This window comes from Perna viridis, chromosome 7 (genome assembly GCF_037379345.1).
Source record: "Perna viridis isolate PV_CMFRI_1.1 ecotype Kerala chromosome 7, ASM3737934v1, whole genome shotgun sequence".
Taxonomy (NCBI): domain Eukaryota; kingdom Metazoa; phylum Mollusca; class Bivalvia; order Mytilida; family Mytilidae; genus Perna; species Perna viridis.
Window position 1 is genome coordinate 3,116,624 of NC_142451.1, and position 17,372 is coordinate 3,133,995.

At 33.5% G+C, this 17,372-nt stretch overlaps 1 protein-coding gene across 1 annotated transcript; it reads right to left on the reverse strand.

Annotated features, from left to right (window-relative positions):
• Positions 1 to 1,514: 1,514 nt before the first annotated feature.
• On the reverse strand, positions 1,515 to 15,439 carry LOC148610977 (uncharacterized). Its single transcript, XM_088595202.1, has 11 exons — positions 15,353 to 15,439; positions 14,881 to 15,028; positions 13,477 to 13,563; positions 11,965 to 12,099; positions 10,287 to 10,370; positions 5,309 to 5,458; positions 4,734 to 4,745; positions 3,806 to 3,892; positions 3,483 to 3,560; positions 3,247 to 3,336; positions 1,515 to 2,460 (listed from the first exon to the last, which is right to left on the reverse strand). Exons 1-11 carry the CDS (start codon positions 15,437 to 15,439, stop codon positions 2,321 to 2,323), a joined length of 1,098 nt encoding a protein of 365 aa, XP_088451328.1. The 3' UTR covers positions 1,515 to 2,320.
• Positions 15,440 to 17,372: the final 1,933 nt, after the last annotated feature.

Genomic DNA, 17,372 nt, shown 5'->3' on the forward strand with positions numbered 1-17,372 from the left:
CGTCAGTTCTAGGACCAATTGCTGGCTGCCTTAGTGTCACATAATATTCGAAGATCTGAATTTTGTAGTGGTACTTTAGAATCAACTTTGTTGAAAGGAGAATTAGAAATCGTAGCTTCAAAAGTGGAAGCATAGGCTTCTGCTCAAACAAACACAAAATGGAAATACATATACATATATCCTTTAATTACAGTTTTGTGTCTCAGTTTTTTTCTCCTGCAATTAATCTTGATTTACATTTTCTAAAAACATGGAACCGTCGCTGCATACATTGAGTGTACGTATTTTTCACATGTTTTACAATGAGATATAATCACCGACTTCAAAAGTGAAGAAATTGCCATGTGTTATTATCAAACCAGTAGAAGTACACACGCACACACTAAATAATTATTGGTGTCAGATGCAAATAGTTAAAAAAAAAACAAGAAATTTCATAAAAGTTATTAGTACTCGATAGGAAATAAACAATAGACCGTTTGGAATGCCATTTGTTATACTACTATTAATTTTGACAATTGCCTAGATTTTATCAGTTCGGTAGTTTTGTTATTACCCTTCATTTAAACGGTTTTTGTACTTCGTACAAACTTTGTACATACTTTGTACAATTGAACTAATGTAAGATATATCTTTACAATAAACCATTCTTATATGTTAACTTGCGGCATGTTGACATATTTAAAAAAAACTGAGTGACGAATTAGGTTGAATAAATATTCTTTATTTCTGAAGATGATAATGACAATTGCTAGCTTAATCACTCACTGAATTTTGTTCTATATTAAGTAAGTTTACAACTGAAACTATTTGAATGCAGATCCGGCTCGTTTCAGGAACAATGATTAGTCAAAAGCAAGACTTCTTCCCAATTTCTTGAAAACCGGAAATGACCGGACAAAATTCGGCCCTGAATGTTTCAAAAATATTAGTTATGCTGACACAATCAGTCTCTAAAAATACACAACCGTTCATTACATAAAAATATTATGTTAGGGCTTGGAACTTATTGACGATGCGTCTTGTAAAATGCTTAGGTATTAGTATTGAAAAAATATAATTTTTTGTGGTGGGGGTTAACCAACATGTATGTGATTAATCTGTTATAAATTCGAATTAACAAGTTAAAAGCGGACATTTATAGTCACCAAACCCCTGATCATCGACAAAAATATTAAAGCAGTGGGAAATCCAAATTCGTCAAAATCTCAAAACATGGCCTGAACATGAACACAAAGACGACCTACATACACAATGCATCAAATCGAATACAATAGACTACAAATAACACAAAGAGAACTATAGGAATTAATTATGTAGTATTTTTGTCCAGTTTGCTATGATGAAATGTGACTTATGAGATTACTGTGTGTGTCCTGCATGGTTATGGAGTTTTTTAATGTCAAAGACTGAAAGTCGCGAAAGACGCTGATGGTAAAAACATCAATAAACTTTTAAAAAAATACTGTTGATGAATTATCTGCCCAACGTTACACTACCAGAAAAAACATACATAAGATGACGGTCTTTATCTTTAGACAGACAGTCAACGTTTATATACAAGAAAGAAAACTTGCATACGTCTACGTAGTCTTTTTCATATGGTAATGCGAATATTCTCTAAGTCAGTTTCATATAGAATTGTTATCATGTCCGCTATATATAATTGCTGAATACTGTTGTGGATGATATTCTGGCATTCACATTAAACACCTACTGACTAAAATATGTTGCCGAAACAGCAATGCTTTTGTAATAATTCAGTAGCATACCAAATAGCCACAACACTGATTTGTCCGTGATGATTGATATAAAGTCGACTAATGTTTACTTTCTTAAAATGTCAATATATAAAAATTTTCATTTTTTTTTGGCAAAAAAAAAAACCAAAAAAACTTCATTCTCCTAAGCACAGATGATGCTAAAATTGGAACAATAATGCTTAACACATTAAAGAAAACAAATATTATTCGGTCTCAAGGAGGTAGACCTAGGGTAAGGGACACAACTCTTAAAAATCATTGGAACGTTTGTATGCAGCATTTACATCCATCTTATGTAAGTATCATTCTGCTTCTAACAAAAGCTTGAGAGGCTTTGGTGAAATTGAATATGATACAAACATACCACTGACTTAAAGAGTTATGCCCCTTACCCTAGGTCTACCTCCTTAGGTAATATATATATATACAGTTTGTGTATATATATTAAATCTGGTTTACTTCCATCCGTGCTAGACCCGACAGGGTAGTCAAGGACGTTAAAACCCCCCTTAGTTAGTCTTGTTTACTACTCAAATTTCACTAAGCTTGATCTTATTTTATCCAAAAACAGTTTGTACTGCGTCAGATTTACAATGACCACAGAATGCTGCGCAGTAATGGTGTGAAAATGGACTGGCACATATGTTAGTTGAATTCAGTATAAGACAGTCCACACCGGGTAGATCACGGCATATTCCTGTTAATGAAGATAGAAATTGTATTGCTTAGAATAAAAGTATATAGTTATGACAAATTAGTCATTTTTTACAAAAACCCTTAATATTGGGAGATGTTTTGAGTAAATAGAAGGAAATGCCACAATATCATTAATTGCTGGAAATCCTATAAAGACCGAGATCAGTTCATAATATCTAAAACCAAGCATTTGAAGGAAATCTCAAACAAATACAAAATGAAAAAAAAAAGTTTGTGTTATTCTTTCTATTTTTGGTTGTATTAATTATTAAGCTATTGCATTGTTTACACACAAAAGTGAAAGAAACAAAATTTCCACCATTTTCTTTCCAGCATAAATATATATAGACAAGTCTCTATTACTATTTCCAGCACGAGAACAAGTCTATCCTATTATTGTCTTTAAAGTGATACACATGGCACGAACTTCTCAGACCACAAGAGCCAATTAAATGAAGAACCGATTTCTTCACCATATAATAGTTTTCTTTCCCTCTTTTGTCTATCCCGTACATGACATTTTATGAGCAACTTTATAAAGCAGGTGTTTCTGGAAAAGCAGAGGATTCTTACCCTATCGGTGCACCTGATCCATACTCCCAGTTTTTAGTAGAGTTAGGGTTTCTCATTTACTTTTGTTTCTATGTGCGTGTTTATTTCGTGTTTTTGTGTGTGTGTGTGTCTGTTTTCCCTGTCTGGTCACGATTCTTGGATTAGATTCTTTTGATTTCCATGCATACGTGTGTATCTTGAAGCACGATAATCGATATAAATCATTGTTACCTACCTAAGGTCATACGTGACACCGTTGTATGGTAGTCCGTAGGTACAACCAGTTGGACATCAGTATGTGGTATGGCATCCGTTCGATGAAGTTCTACATTAGTGAATTTGCATGATAAGTTTTTTTACAAGTGAATACTTGTCGAAAAGTAAAAAATAAAACTGAACATTGTTAGTATTAACATTATTTTTTGTTATTCTTAAAATCATTGAGAAGTAAGATATATCACAAGAACTTACGAGAGAGTGATTGAGTTAGAGATGTTGACGTACTGCTTTCTGGACGTTGTGTCGTCGTTGCAACCAGGGCTGCCTCCCCTATATAGGTTTGTTTTTTATTTTATGTGTTTTCGGATATCGAACGTCATGTGACTGATCGTGAAATAGCTTCTTCATTATACGATTTCAGAAATTATCACGGATAAAAATCTCGAAGATATATGAAGGTTTCCATATTGTTATTGAATGCTTTAACGGCTGTTTATTAATTGAAATACATATTTAAAAAATGTTATATAGTTTGAAAAAAGACCTTTGCATGTATCATTTAAGTAAGAACTTACGGGTAGATGATTGAGTTAGAGATGATGTTGTTAACGTTGTGCTGCTTATTGGAAGTTGAGTCGTCGTTGTAACTAAGGTTGTCTCACCTATACGGAAAAAATCATATAATTTATTTTGGAAACAAAAAAAAAAACAAAAAACAAAAAAACAAAAAATCAAAAAACGAAAATTCACTTGGTGAATATATATAACCATGAACGTCAATTAATTGAAACACAGTGGAAGACTTATATAAAAATTGAATAATTACTTACTAATTTGACTAAACAAAGGCTACTATTGTCAGAGATAAAATAGGTTGTAGGAAACAAACAACTAATTATTTTGTTCTTGTTTTGCTTTACCCATTTTTCTGGCCATACATTCGCCGGAAGTGCCATGACTTGTAACAATTACAATCTTACTATCAAAATTATGACGATGGCAATCTTATGAAATGAGAAAGAAACGAGGACGCCATACTTAAAACTTTACAGCAATTTTAGCAGACAACCCGAATGACAGCAATACTTCCATTGGGTAATTACGATTATGATAGGATAATTGATTGGAAAGAGTGAATAACCAATTGATTATCCTTTTTATGATATGGATTTTTTTAATATAATTTATCCATATATTCAACATGAATTTTAAATTCTGTGATTGGCGGATTGATATCAAAATCCGAAAATACCGAACTTATTTCACTGTGTAAATTATCTAAATTTATTACACTTGGAACTTTCGATAAAACATTGCTATCTAAATAATAATATAAACAAAATGACAGGAACAATTTTCTTGTAAACTCTGTCTAGGTGCAAAAGAGTTTTCAAGCTTATGTAGTCACATATGTGGTACATGTAGCGCCCACAAAGGATACGTATCGCGCAAATGGCAAATATTTTTTTATCATTCTTTACATCAAATAATGAAATATCTCACCTCTCTGCAACGTAAGTAAAATTATTTAAATAAAAAAAATAAATAATTAAATAATAGAAGTGGAAAGATGTAGTTTAATTTCTTGTACATTTTTTTATTACTGCAATAATAATAACAACCATCTTGAATATTGTATATATTTAACATTTTTCAGTATTATAAAATGAAGTATGTGGCAAAAAGTGGTTTTAAAAGAAGGATGAATGAAAGATAACCGGATCTTTTATCTTCACTCATGTAAGAACCTATCAATTGTAGTAAAAAGCAGACACATATGAACGTTTAGCCCTTCATCCTAGAGAGCGCCGCAATTTCTGGAAAAATAGTACAAAGTGAAGGCAACTTTTCGCTTCAAATGCCTTTGTTTTGAAAATGTCTTTGAAACAGCCAAAAATAGTTGGCATGACCTGGTCTCAACTCGTAAATAGTCGCTTCAATCAAGGCATTATACATGAAAAAGTATTTAATTGTTTGTTGTTCTCGAAGATACCATTCGACAATAACAGAAACTTATACAAAAATATTTAATTAGTTTAATCACTCAGTGGCTTTCTTTCAATTTCAGTGCCTCTTACCTAAATATTCTGCACACAAATTACACGTTCTGGCGCAGGTAGAAATAACATAAGGCCGGGAAACGCTTGGAGAACAAATCTGTTGTCTAAAGAGAATGCAGCGACTATCATGATCCATACACTCAATGTATTTTGTAGTTGCTATCTTTCCTAAAACGTGTAGTGAATAATAACTTTGATACACATGAATTTTATTTGTTTTATTCGTAGTAAACTATTAGCGAAAAGTTTATATAGTACAGTTAACTGGAATCATTAAATATTTTTACGACCAGTATCATGAAAGAAAAGAGCAGGCAAGTATGAATCGTCTTCAAATGATATAAGTTTCTATTATACATGTGAGAAGAAGTTTTGTCATATCATTCCATTCCATTGGAAAAATTCCCAAAACTCTTTAAAAAAGTCCAAATCCTGTAAATGTAGTATGAAATGGGATAAATTTGAATGAAAGTAAGAGGAAGTTAGAATGGTGAAGTACCAAAAACCTGCTTAATTATATAGGGATCCGTATTTGAAAAAGTGTGGGATATATGTGTAAATATCAAAACTGTTTTGACTTATTTCAGAATTTTTCCATTATCAGATACAAATGCCAACCCTTTTAGATATTACGAGTTTACCACTGGTTATGTGGGTTCCTGCTGCTGACCCTTCCTGATATCAGGAGTTCACCAATGGTTTTGAAGGAATCGTGCTGCCCGCCCCTCCAGATATCATGAATTAACCACTGGTTAAGTGAGGTTTGTGCTGCTGACCCTACCTGATATGACTTAATAACTTGTTAAGTTGGGTTTGTGCTGCCAACCCTTTCAAGTATCACGCGTTTATTACTAGTTTAGTGGGGATCGTGCTTCCCACTCCTTCAGATATCACGAGTCAACCACTGGTTAAGTGGGAATCGTGTTGCTGAATTTCTAGATATCATGAGTTCACCACTGGTTTAGTTGGGGCTCGTACTGCTGACCCTTCCATAAATCATGAGTCCCCCACTGGTTTAATGGGGTTCGGGCAGACCATTTCTCCAGATAACACGAGTTTACTAGTGGTTCAGTAGGTTCGTGTTGCCCATACCTCAAATTATCATGAGTTTAGTTCGTGCTGACCACCCCTCAAAATTTCATGAGTTCAGTTCTTTCTCCCCATCCTTCCAGATATCACGAGTTAATGGCTGGGTTAGTGAGATTCGTAATCCTATTTTTATAGGTGAATATTTCAGTTCCCTTTTGGCTCGGACGTCGACCAGTATATAAAAGTCCAAACCTGAGAGCAGCTCGGACAGACTGTTGTCTTGTAAGACTGTGGTATCCCCAAATGGGAAGCCTAGCACGCTCACATCTGGTATGGATAGTGCCCCGACATTTCCAACAAATAGTTCCCAATCACAGTTCAGTCTGCAGACCATCTATTTTAGTACAAACATTCCGACTATTTCAAAGTAACGTAATCAAACCATGTTCCATCATTTTGTATGAAATATCTGGCTAGAATGATGACAAACCAAAATGTAGTATATCAAAGAGTAATCAAGGGAACCAAGGTTATAGCGGTAATCAAAAGAATGTAATCCAGGGACAATGAGTAATCAAGGGAACCATGGTTATAGCGGTAATCAAAAGAATATAATCCAGGGACAAAGACCAGACATGGAAAACAGACACACACAACAAAGAACATAAAGTAATTAAAATCATACATACAAAGTAACAAAAGTAAATGAGCAACTCGGACTCCACTAAAAACTGGGAGCATGGACCATGTGCACCGGTAGGGTAAGCGTCCTCTGCTTTTCTAGAAACACCCGCCGGAATTGCTCATAAAAAGTCAAGTCCGGGGTAGACAAACGAGGAAAGGTAAACTATGACCCGTTGAATAAATCAGTTTTCATGATGCTGATGGATACATCATAACGACCAACGAGTTCTTGATGACGACCATAAAACTTCTGTAGTGATGACTTCAATCTTGTAGCAACATAACCCTGTTCTAGAAACCTATTTGTTAGAATTCTAGTGCGATAGATAAAGTCTGCGTAGTTTTTGCAAGCTCTAGCATAACGTATGGGTTGTGATATGAACACTCCATACGCAGGTGCTGAAGGGATGTTGCCACAGAAGAAAGGAAGATTGACCATTCTGAATGAAAAGTAATCACATTTGACGTAAAGTTTGGTCAATATTTTCCCTTTACCATCGATTCTAAGTGTAGGTCAAGATATGAGGCTGACTTCACAGTGTCTGTAGTATCCTTTATCTCAAGTTCTTTTGGGTTGATGCAATGTATCAAATTTGGATTGTTTAAAGATAATACGTCATCTATATAGCGGAAACTGAGATTAAAGGATCTAGCTAAACGGATCAGATCAGCTATAAAGTCAGCCTCATAAGAGTGAAGGAATATGTTAGCAAGTAAAAATCCTCTCTATGAAAGTTCATACTCTCGAAAAAAGAAATACCGTCCAAAAACAGTCCCGTTCTAAGTTAAAATTAACATACGGAAAGAGAGGAATACTGGATACGCAGACTAGTTACTGCAATACCTTACGGGTGCAATTACAGCTTCAAAACTATAGGACAGCTTTCAAAGCAATATAACAATAGCATAAATGTGATGAATTTATTTAGCAAAATTCCAATGCCACTTTACGTCACCTAATATATCATGTCTCCATTGATGGTCTTTTTTTTTATATAAAAAAACCTCTTGGATTTCATCACATTCTAAACACAACTAAATTCCATTTCATTTCTCTCACTTTACTACACTCCCTTTACAAAACAAGTCTTGACACTCCTGTTTCTGAACCTACGTCATCATTTTTGTTGTCATCATTTTGGAAATTGGCTTCAACAGACTCTTTCAACCAATTTGTATAAAATGTCAAGGTGAAGAAACAACCATTTCTCCCACAACCGTTTGTAAACAAAGGTATAGATGCAATTAATATGGCTAACATCCTCCATCACAAAATCGTAACCAACAACGTTTCCCCTTATTTCAAAGACAAAACAATACCGATTATTTCGTATTCCTATACTTCACCTATTGTATCCAAATTTTTTTGATTGCAAAAGGCTATTACAGGACCTCGAGATTGAGGACTGCAAGGCAAACAACCTGACTATTCTTGCAAAAACTCTTCATTCAAATATGGTCCTTCTGGAATTTTTGTCCAATGTGGTGGACGCGTTTTTCAACAAATGGTCGGCATTCCTATGGAAACAAATTATGCTTTTCTACTTGCTGACCTATTTACTCTTATGAGGCAGACTTTATAGATGATCTGATCCAAAAGAACGTATATCGTTTAACTAGATCGTATTATCTTTAAACAATCCTATTTTCGGGAATTTGATATATCAAATCTAGCCCTAAGAACTTGAGATGAAGGATACTACAGACACTGTGAACTAGGCCTCATATCTTAACCCACACTTAGAGATCGAGGAACAAACTTTACGACAAATGTGATGACTTTTCATTCAGAATTGTCAATTTTGCTTTTTTTGTATCGGGTTGGACTTATTACAATTAGGCTCCTGGAACAGGGTTATGTTGCTACAAAATTGAGGTCATCACTACAGAATGATTATAGTCGTCATGAACTCGCGGATCTTTACGGTGTATCCATCTGCACCATGAAAACTGATTCATTAAACGTGTCATAGTTTTCCTTTTTTTTGTCTAACCCGAACTTGATTTTTTAAGAGCAACTTGACGGGTGGTTCTAGAAAACCAGAGAATGCTTACTCTACCAGTGCATATGGTGCATGCTGCCAATTTTTTAGTGGAGTCCGAGTTGCTTATTTACTTTTGTAACTTTGTATGTATTATTGGGTTATATTTGATTAATATAATGATTAAAATCTGACATATTTCCGGGGTCAGACAATTTTACCACTGGGTTTGTGAATATCCTCGGGAACCTTAAGCCCACCAACAGACATCGACCCAGTGGTAATAAAATACAAAAAATACTTATCATATATATTGCAAATCTCAATTTACTCTTCACGTGTTTAAAGAAGCAACCATTCTCCAATAGCAACACAATCAAACATAAAGGACGATAACAACCCTTCCCCACAAAAATAAAATAAAATGTAGTAATAAGTAATTTTAGCATACCACATAATCTGTAGAATTTTGACACCTTTTGATTGCAATATTTTATGATGAACGGTGTCTTGATCTGCATAGATTATCATAGTCCCTGTTTTGTCATTCTTACATTCAATTCAATTCAATGTCATTCAATTTCGGGGATTTGATACATCGCATCTACCCCAAAGAACTTTAGATGACTGTAGAGTCAGCCTCTTATCTTGACCTACACTTAGAAATCGATGGTAAAGGAAAACTATTGACTAAACTTTACGACAAACGTGATGTCTTTTCATTCAGAATTTTCCTTTCATCTGTGGCAACATCCCTTCAGCACCTGCGTATGGAGTGTTCATATCACAACTCATACGTTACGCCAGTGCTTGCTGAAACTACGCAGACTTTTTGTATCGCGCTAGAACTCTAACAAATAGGCTTCTTGAACAGGGTTATGTTGCTAAAAGATTGAAGTCATCACTACAGAAGTTTTATGGTCGTCATCATGAACTCGTGGATCGTTATGATGTATCTATCTGTACCATGAAAACCGATTTATTCAACGGGTCACAGTTTTCCTTTCCTCGTTTGTCTACCCCGGACTAGGGCAACTCGGCGGATGTTTCTAGAAAAGCAGAGGACGCTTACCCTACCGGTGCACCTGATCCATGTTCCCAGTTTTTAGTGGAGTCCGAGTTGCTCATTTGTTTTTGTTATTCTGTATGTATGATTCTAGTTACTTTGTTTTTTGTTGTGTATGTCTGTTTTCCATATCTGGTCTTTGTCCCTGGATTACATTCTTTTGATTACCGATATAACCATGGTTCCCTTGATTACTCTTTGAGAAGTAAGATACTAGCATATCACAAGCACTTACGGGAAAATGATTGAATTAGAAATGGTGTTGGCGTTGTACTGCTTACTGTATCTTCAGTCGTCGTTGTAGCTAGGATTGTCTCCCCTATACAGAGAAAATTCGGTAATTTGTTTTGTATGCAATTAATAGAAATAGAATGTACTATTTCAATGACATATAATTGTACTTCATGAAAAAAAAAAAAAAAACCATAAATGAGTACAAAAAGAACTTATCAATTAGTTTAGATACTGTACAAGAGTAATTTGTTTTTAAAAAGGCAAATAAATAATTACTAATCAATTTGTCTAAGAACAGGCTATTGCCAGCAGTAATGTATGTTGTATAAAAGAAACAACTAATTATCTTTTTTTTCGTTTTAGTTTGGACTCACTTACGACTTCCGGGTCAAATGGCCGCCCCTCTTTACAGTGCCGATACAAACAGAACCTAGATTTATGCATTCTATGTGCATAATTTATTGTGTATACTGATCAATAGTAAAAAAATCTCACAAGGTGTATTTTAAAATCAAATTTGTAATTTACTACTAAAGTATATGAATATTGTTTACACGTGTGAGTAATTTGCCTCCATGCTGTCAGTTAGCAGAAAAGGTAAAAACGTGTAAATAAGTATTATTTATTCAATGTAATTCTGTGAAAATATTTCTGTAAATAAAGGTAACAACAAAATTACCGAACACCAATCCGATTCATAATCAGGTCAATTCAAAAATAAATCAGGCAAAATAGATGTTACACCACCGGAGTAGCTGGTACCGCAATGGTTCTGACTTAGTATATGCACTTCAAACGAAATGATGGATTAAATCTAGGTTTTACAGTGCCGAAACTCCCTATTCCATTGCGGCGTGACTATACCAGTGGTGATTAATACGCATTTTGATGCTATTGTCATAACAGGTAAACAGTAGTCACATCAGCACAAAGAACATTTTACGAAGAAACAATCATTACTCATTTTTAGATGAAAATGAGAATTTTCAACCAAGGTTTGTGTCAATCATGTAATCATCGTACTATTTTAAAAACCGTTCCAAGCGTCGCAATAGTATGTAACTTTGTGATGTCATTGTCATGGGAATCAACGGTGAAACTTTGACAATTACTTTTTTAACATGTAAAGAAATGGAGACGTTAGAAGTGTTAGTGAGACCTTTACCCATATCATAAGTCATATATCCACAAGAAACGAAAAATATATATGATTATTACATGTAAACATTGGCTTTTTAATATTGACCTGCTTACATATCATTAAGACGAGAAAAACTTGATTATCATTTACAAAAAATACAAGAATCATAACCAAAACTGGAATATATAGTAATCATATCGATATTGACTTGTTAATCAAATGTTGTACTAAATATGACCCCCATGTGTTATATAATAATATGGAAGTTATGACAGTAGTTGTTATCAAATGTACGTGTTCGGCAAAATTGAACAAATAGACAAATACAAAATAGTAATAATAAAAAAACCCAATCACATTAATGGTGCAAATATCGGTATGCTGTACACGTATTTGAAGGGCAACCTCTCATTAGCAGCAATAGAATTAAACATATTTGAAGATCTTAATGCAATATAAAAATGCAATACATTTGTATAATTCTCTTAAATCAACATTAATATAAATACCACATAATCCACAGTATTAATATAAATACCACATAATCCACAGTATTTTCGACACCTTCTGATTGCGATAATATACAATGTTCCGTGCATTGTTCTGCAAAGATTGTACTGAGCTTCATAGTTAGAACAGGAAAAGTGTTGGTCTTCAACATCAGTACACGTCTCTAAAAACAGTTTTCATTTCTGGAAACCTCTTAATATTATGAAAGTTACAAAATAACAGTCATGTATATATATTTGCAAATTTCGATATGCTGTACAAGCGTGTTTCAAGTAACTTTCAAGTTCCAGTCCATATAAAATTTAGACACTGCCAATGATAAAGGTGACGAAAACCCCGCAAAACAAACGATATCCTCTTTCACACTACATATACTTTCACATAACAATAATCTCTGCATTCGGATCTGCACTTGTCAGAAAATCATTTGTTCATCTCCCATTAAAATCAACCATATGATGCCAAATCAAGAACGATAAATCAGGCAAAGTACAAATTTCATGTGCAATCTATATAATGTTCTCAAAAGCGCAATAACCAAATGATAAACTAAGAATGGTTATGTGATCAGTAAATGTTTCTGAACAAGAAATACAACTGAATTCGGTGGGTATTTGACATGCTTGAATCACCTCCTGTCTGATTTTTAGGAATACTGCTACTTAACACACACACACAAACAGGAACGAAAAACGAAAGTAAAACTTTGGAGTAACGAAATGAAAAGAACATTATTAAAAGCTAATTAAGCTACGTTATTCATCAATTTACGTGAAAGTACAGGAAGTAGAAATTATAAAGTACAAACACATTATTATCTATCAATAAGAAACATTTTGTGAACATTACAATTGTAATAATTACTAAAAAATCATCGAGAAGTTTGCAGTAAGATAAAATAAAAGGATGCTGGAGTGAGAAAAAGTAATCAAGGGAACCAAATTTTCAAAATAATGTAATTCTCATGGTTCAAATTGATACACATTAAAGTTCCCTGCGTTCATAATGACGACCATAAAACTTCTGTGGTGGTGACTTGAATCTTGTAGCAACATAACCCTATTCCCGATGCGTAATTGTAAGTAGTCTAGCACTTAACAAAACGTCAGCGTATTTTTTGTGAGCTCTGACCTAACGTATGATTTGTAATATGAAAAAATCCAAACCCAGGTTCTGAAATGACGAGGTTGAACTTGTAATGCTTACTGAAAGTTGGGTCATCGTTTGAACATTGGATGCCCCCCTTTTCTGTGCAAATCAGGTGACTTGAGATTCATTTCTATAAACTTATTCAGAGGTTGGTAAAATAAACAAACGTAAAATAGGAATATTATGTTCTCATTGATCATAATTCAACAAAGCATTTTTGAAAGTTAATTAACAGTAGTTTACCAATTCTACAGAAATCAAAAAAAAAAAAAAAAAAAAAACTGAAATGCAGATTTCTAAGTACAAACATTACTGTTTATAAAAAAAATTACAGCTGTTAAAATAACCTAATAATAATATGGAGTATGAAGTAAAATTAGTAACATCTTACGATAGGATGCATGAGTAAAATCTGGCGTTGTTGGAATTCTACTGCTAACTGGAAGTTGAGTTGATGTTGTAAATGGAGTTGTCTCTCCTATATGTATATATATATTAGAGAAAAAAAATAATATGGATTTCTTTTTCGTTAGATTATCGTTTTTTTAAATCACAAACGGAAAGGGAATGTGATGTTTTAAAAATGCAATGTGATGAGTTATATTCTACTTTGGTATATGCAAAAAAATAATACTTACGCGTTAACCAGTTTATTCAGGAAGTAAAATACGTTGTTTAAAACGAACGAATACGTATTTTCACTTGGTGTTTACCGGTGCAACTGGTCCATGCTCTTACTTTTTAGAGAAGTCCGAGTTGCTCATTTACCTTCGTTACTTTGTATGTATTATTTTGGTTATTTTATGTTCTCGGGGAAACGGGGTATGGGGTTGGAATTTTTAGGGGTAGGGAAATTGTTCAAATTATTCATTTATTAGAAAAAAACTCCCCCATTAATTAAAAAGACAGACTTTCAAATAGAAATACTGATTTTGCTTGCTGCTTAAATATAAATGAAAATATTGCACTTGCGATGCAAACATGTTCAAGCGGGTCGCCCCTTCTTTGTAATGTCCATTATTATTTTTTACGAGTCCCGCACAGACGGTACATGTATGGTAAAGCTCACGGTGCTCGCTGATTTAGGCAATGCCTACCCCATATTACTTTCCTTATTATTTAAATAAATAAATTAATATAAAATGGTATCCAGCGCCTCTACATTTGCACCATCGACTACTTTCGTGTCGACCAATTTCGTCAACTCCGTCAGAATTCTTGTAAGCATTCATAGTTATGGGTCTTACATTGCAACGCTCCGTCCATATAAATACATCGGTTCTTAATAAGAATAAAACTATTAAGGACACATATACATGATGGCTATAGTGATATAAATCAACCCTTTATTAGACACTTTGCTTTCCAATATTACAATTGATCCGAACCATATACAATTTGATGAAAGACTAATCAAGTAAAAGCTCTTGAACTCTTCAATCAATATTCACTTCAAAGTTCTATATATTCATAGTAAGTGAAAACTGTGAAGAGGACATAAAAAGCATGAATAAAGAACACGTGTTTTAGTGTTTTGTTGATGGGGTATTGAACACAAAATTGAAGGTCTATACCACGTGTTTGTATTCTTTTTTCATATTAGCCTGTAAACAAAACATTGAAAAGTTAAATGCCAGTTAAAAGAAAATAACAAATTTCAGCCTCTTTTAAATTTATAATTTGACATCATTACATACTTTTTTTTCCCATCATTTAAAACTTAAGTATTTTATTTGCTAAGGCGACAACGTGAAATATTACTAATATCATTGTTAAGTAAGCTTGAATTAATTACCACATAATCCACAGAATTTTGGACATCTTTTCAATGCTAATTCATAAGAGCTTCCAGAAGTTGCTTTGCATATATTGTATTTGCTGGAAAGATGGGCACAGTTGATAATAACGTCTTGAACATCGACACACAACGCTAAAAAATCATACTTTATTGATTACGAAAGTAAGTTAATATCAATGTGATGTACATTTCTTTCTAAAATTTGTTTCTCCTTCGATATGACTAGAGTTATCTGCATTACTATTAATTGTTTTCTTCTATTTCCTACTGGTCAAAATGTCATTGCGTGTAATTCATGTAGGGTGTGAATTTTACATTTATTAAGCGATAATATAACCTATGAGGGAGGCATTGATGTTCCATTCCTGAAAATAAACCTTTTCTTGCACTCAAAAATACTCTAATAAATTTTAAGTTTTTCAGCACATACCCAGCGAAATTTAAAAAAAAAACAAGTGTCGACATTTACTCTGTGATCCGTAACAGTTAAAACTAATCCTGACTTAAAACATATATTATCAATGAACCATGATATATTCAGCAGACTACAATACATACCCTTTATATCTGAAAAAAAAAATGCAACGTACGGTGTAAAATATGTTTAACATAAATTCTACTTAAGTAATGATTAAGTAAAGAAATTCTCTATGATGTAGGTTGTTTTATTTACTACTTGAATGATTAGACATTTTGTAATATCGCATCATTAACGATGTGATATGAATCATTGATACGAAGAAATTGGCCCTTGTGATTGGTTGTTGTATTATAGTGACTTATTGTCGAAAAAATCTGATAGATCAAACGCAACGTGAAGTGATAAGCGGACGACTGCTTAAATTTGGCTAATGCGGGATGCCATGCGGCATAATATTGCAGATTAATCATATAGAAAAAAAGGTTTTAAAACTCGTGAAATTTGAATATCGCAAAATATTAATTCGCGTAATGCAATTTCAACTTCATATTGAAATTTTGCGATATTATACTTCCGATCATTATGAAACAGTCATAGGATACAATGTATATTAATTTATGAAATCAATTAAATTTTTTGAAATTTAATCTGATTAAATCAGAAAATAAACACAGTAATCCCAAAACATTAACTTTCGAACAAAGGATAAAGAACGTGTGCATTTTTATCTGTATTAAATTCCCTTATTACGTCATATCATTGATAACGTACATCTCAATATACAATATGTCTATTTAAGTATATACATGTTCACAAGATAATAAAGCATAGAGTAAAAACTTCATAATTTGAGTTTTTACTCTTTCAATAGTATAAAACATCCAAAATACCGTAATATGTGAACTAATACAAGTAATACAAGAGGTTGGTAAAGTTGTGTAAACTAGATGTATAATGATCTTTATTTAAAAAAAGGGTGGCGGGATATATCTGAAAATATCTAAACTGTTAAACCTATTGTATTGTCCCTTATCAATTGGTACATGCATATATAGTCTGTATGAGTTTTATAAATCTTAGAATTCGTAGAAAATCATTTTTCAAAATAATTTAATTTTTCAAGTGCATTTGATTTTCTATAGTGCATACAAACGATGCCCCGTGCAGGTCCGGGTGTTAAAAGAATAGGCCTGCAGCAGCGCTGAGCTTGTCGTAAAAGGCGTCTAAATAGTGCTCAGAAACCTAGCCGGGGGTTAGGCGCTCTGCCCACAGAGCAACTGGGATGTGTGCCCCAGGTGGTGGAATGGGGTACCCCTGGCATGTTACATGCTGGGGTTGTCAGGCTATAATACGGAAAACCTGACCGCAAACCATAGTAGTGCACCGTGTTGGGAAAGATGCCACGTTCCTCGCACGTTAAAGAACCCTGCTGTGGTATTCGATAGGAGTAGGAACCTTTGCGCTCCACCACAGGAGGCTAAATTGCCCGACCTTACCCATCCCCCCTTTTTCTAGTGGCAATCAAAATTTGTCGACCCTGTTGTCCTTGTGACTCATCCTTTTTTTTATCATTGCATGTTCATTTTATCATCCATTTCATGTTCATTATCTGAATATAGCTGAAATATTGCTGCTCGGACGTTAAACCCCAACAAACAAACAAACAAACAAACGATGATAAATAGTTTTAGAATTTCATCTCAACAGACCTAAGAAATTCCAGTAATGGTTAATGCAATTTTAGTTTTAGTTATTTCAATATTATTTTGTCTGTTTGAACGTTGGAACAGCTATTTGAATATTTGGACTAAATAAAAACAAAAAGCCAAATGTGCAGGCTACATAATAAAACTAGGCTACTTCAAGTAATTTGAATATCTATAGGTGTCAATACAGGATTAGAAATGATGTTTTGTGATGTTCAATTGACATCTTTAGATACTCAAATGAAATGATGTTACATGATTTAATTATTCATCTGACTATTAAAATAAAAAAACAAAAAACAAAAAACAAAAAAAAAACAAAACAAAACAAAACTATTAGAAATATAAAAAAACGCAAATTA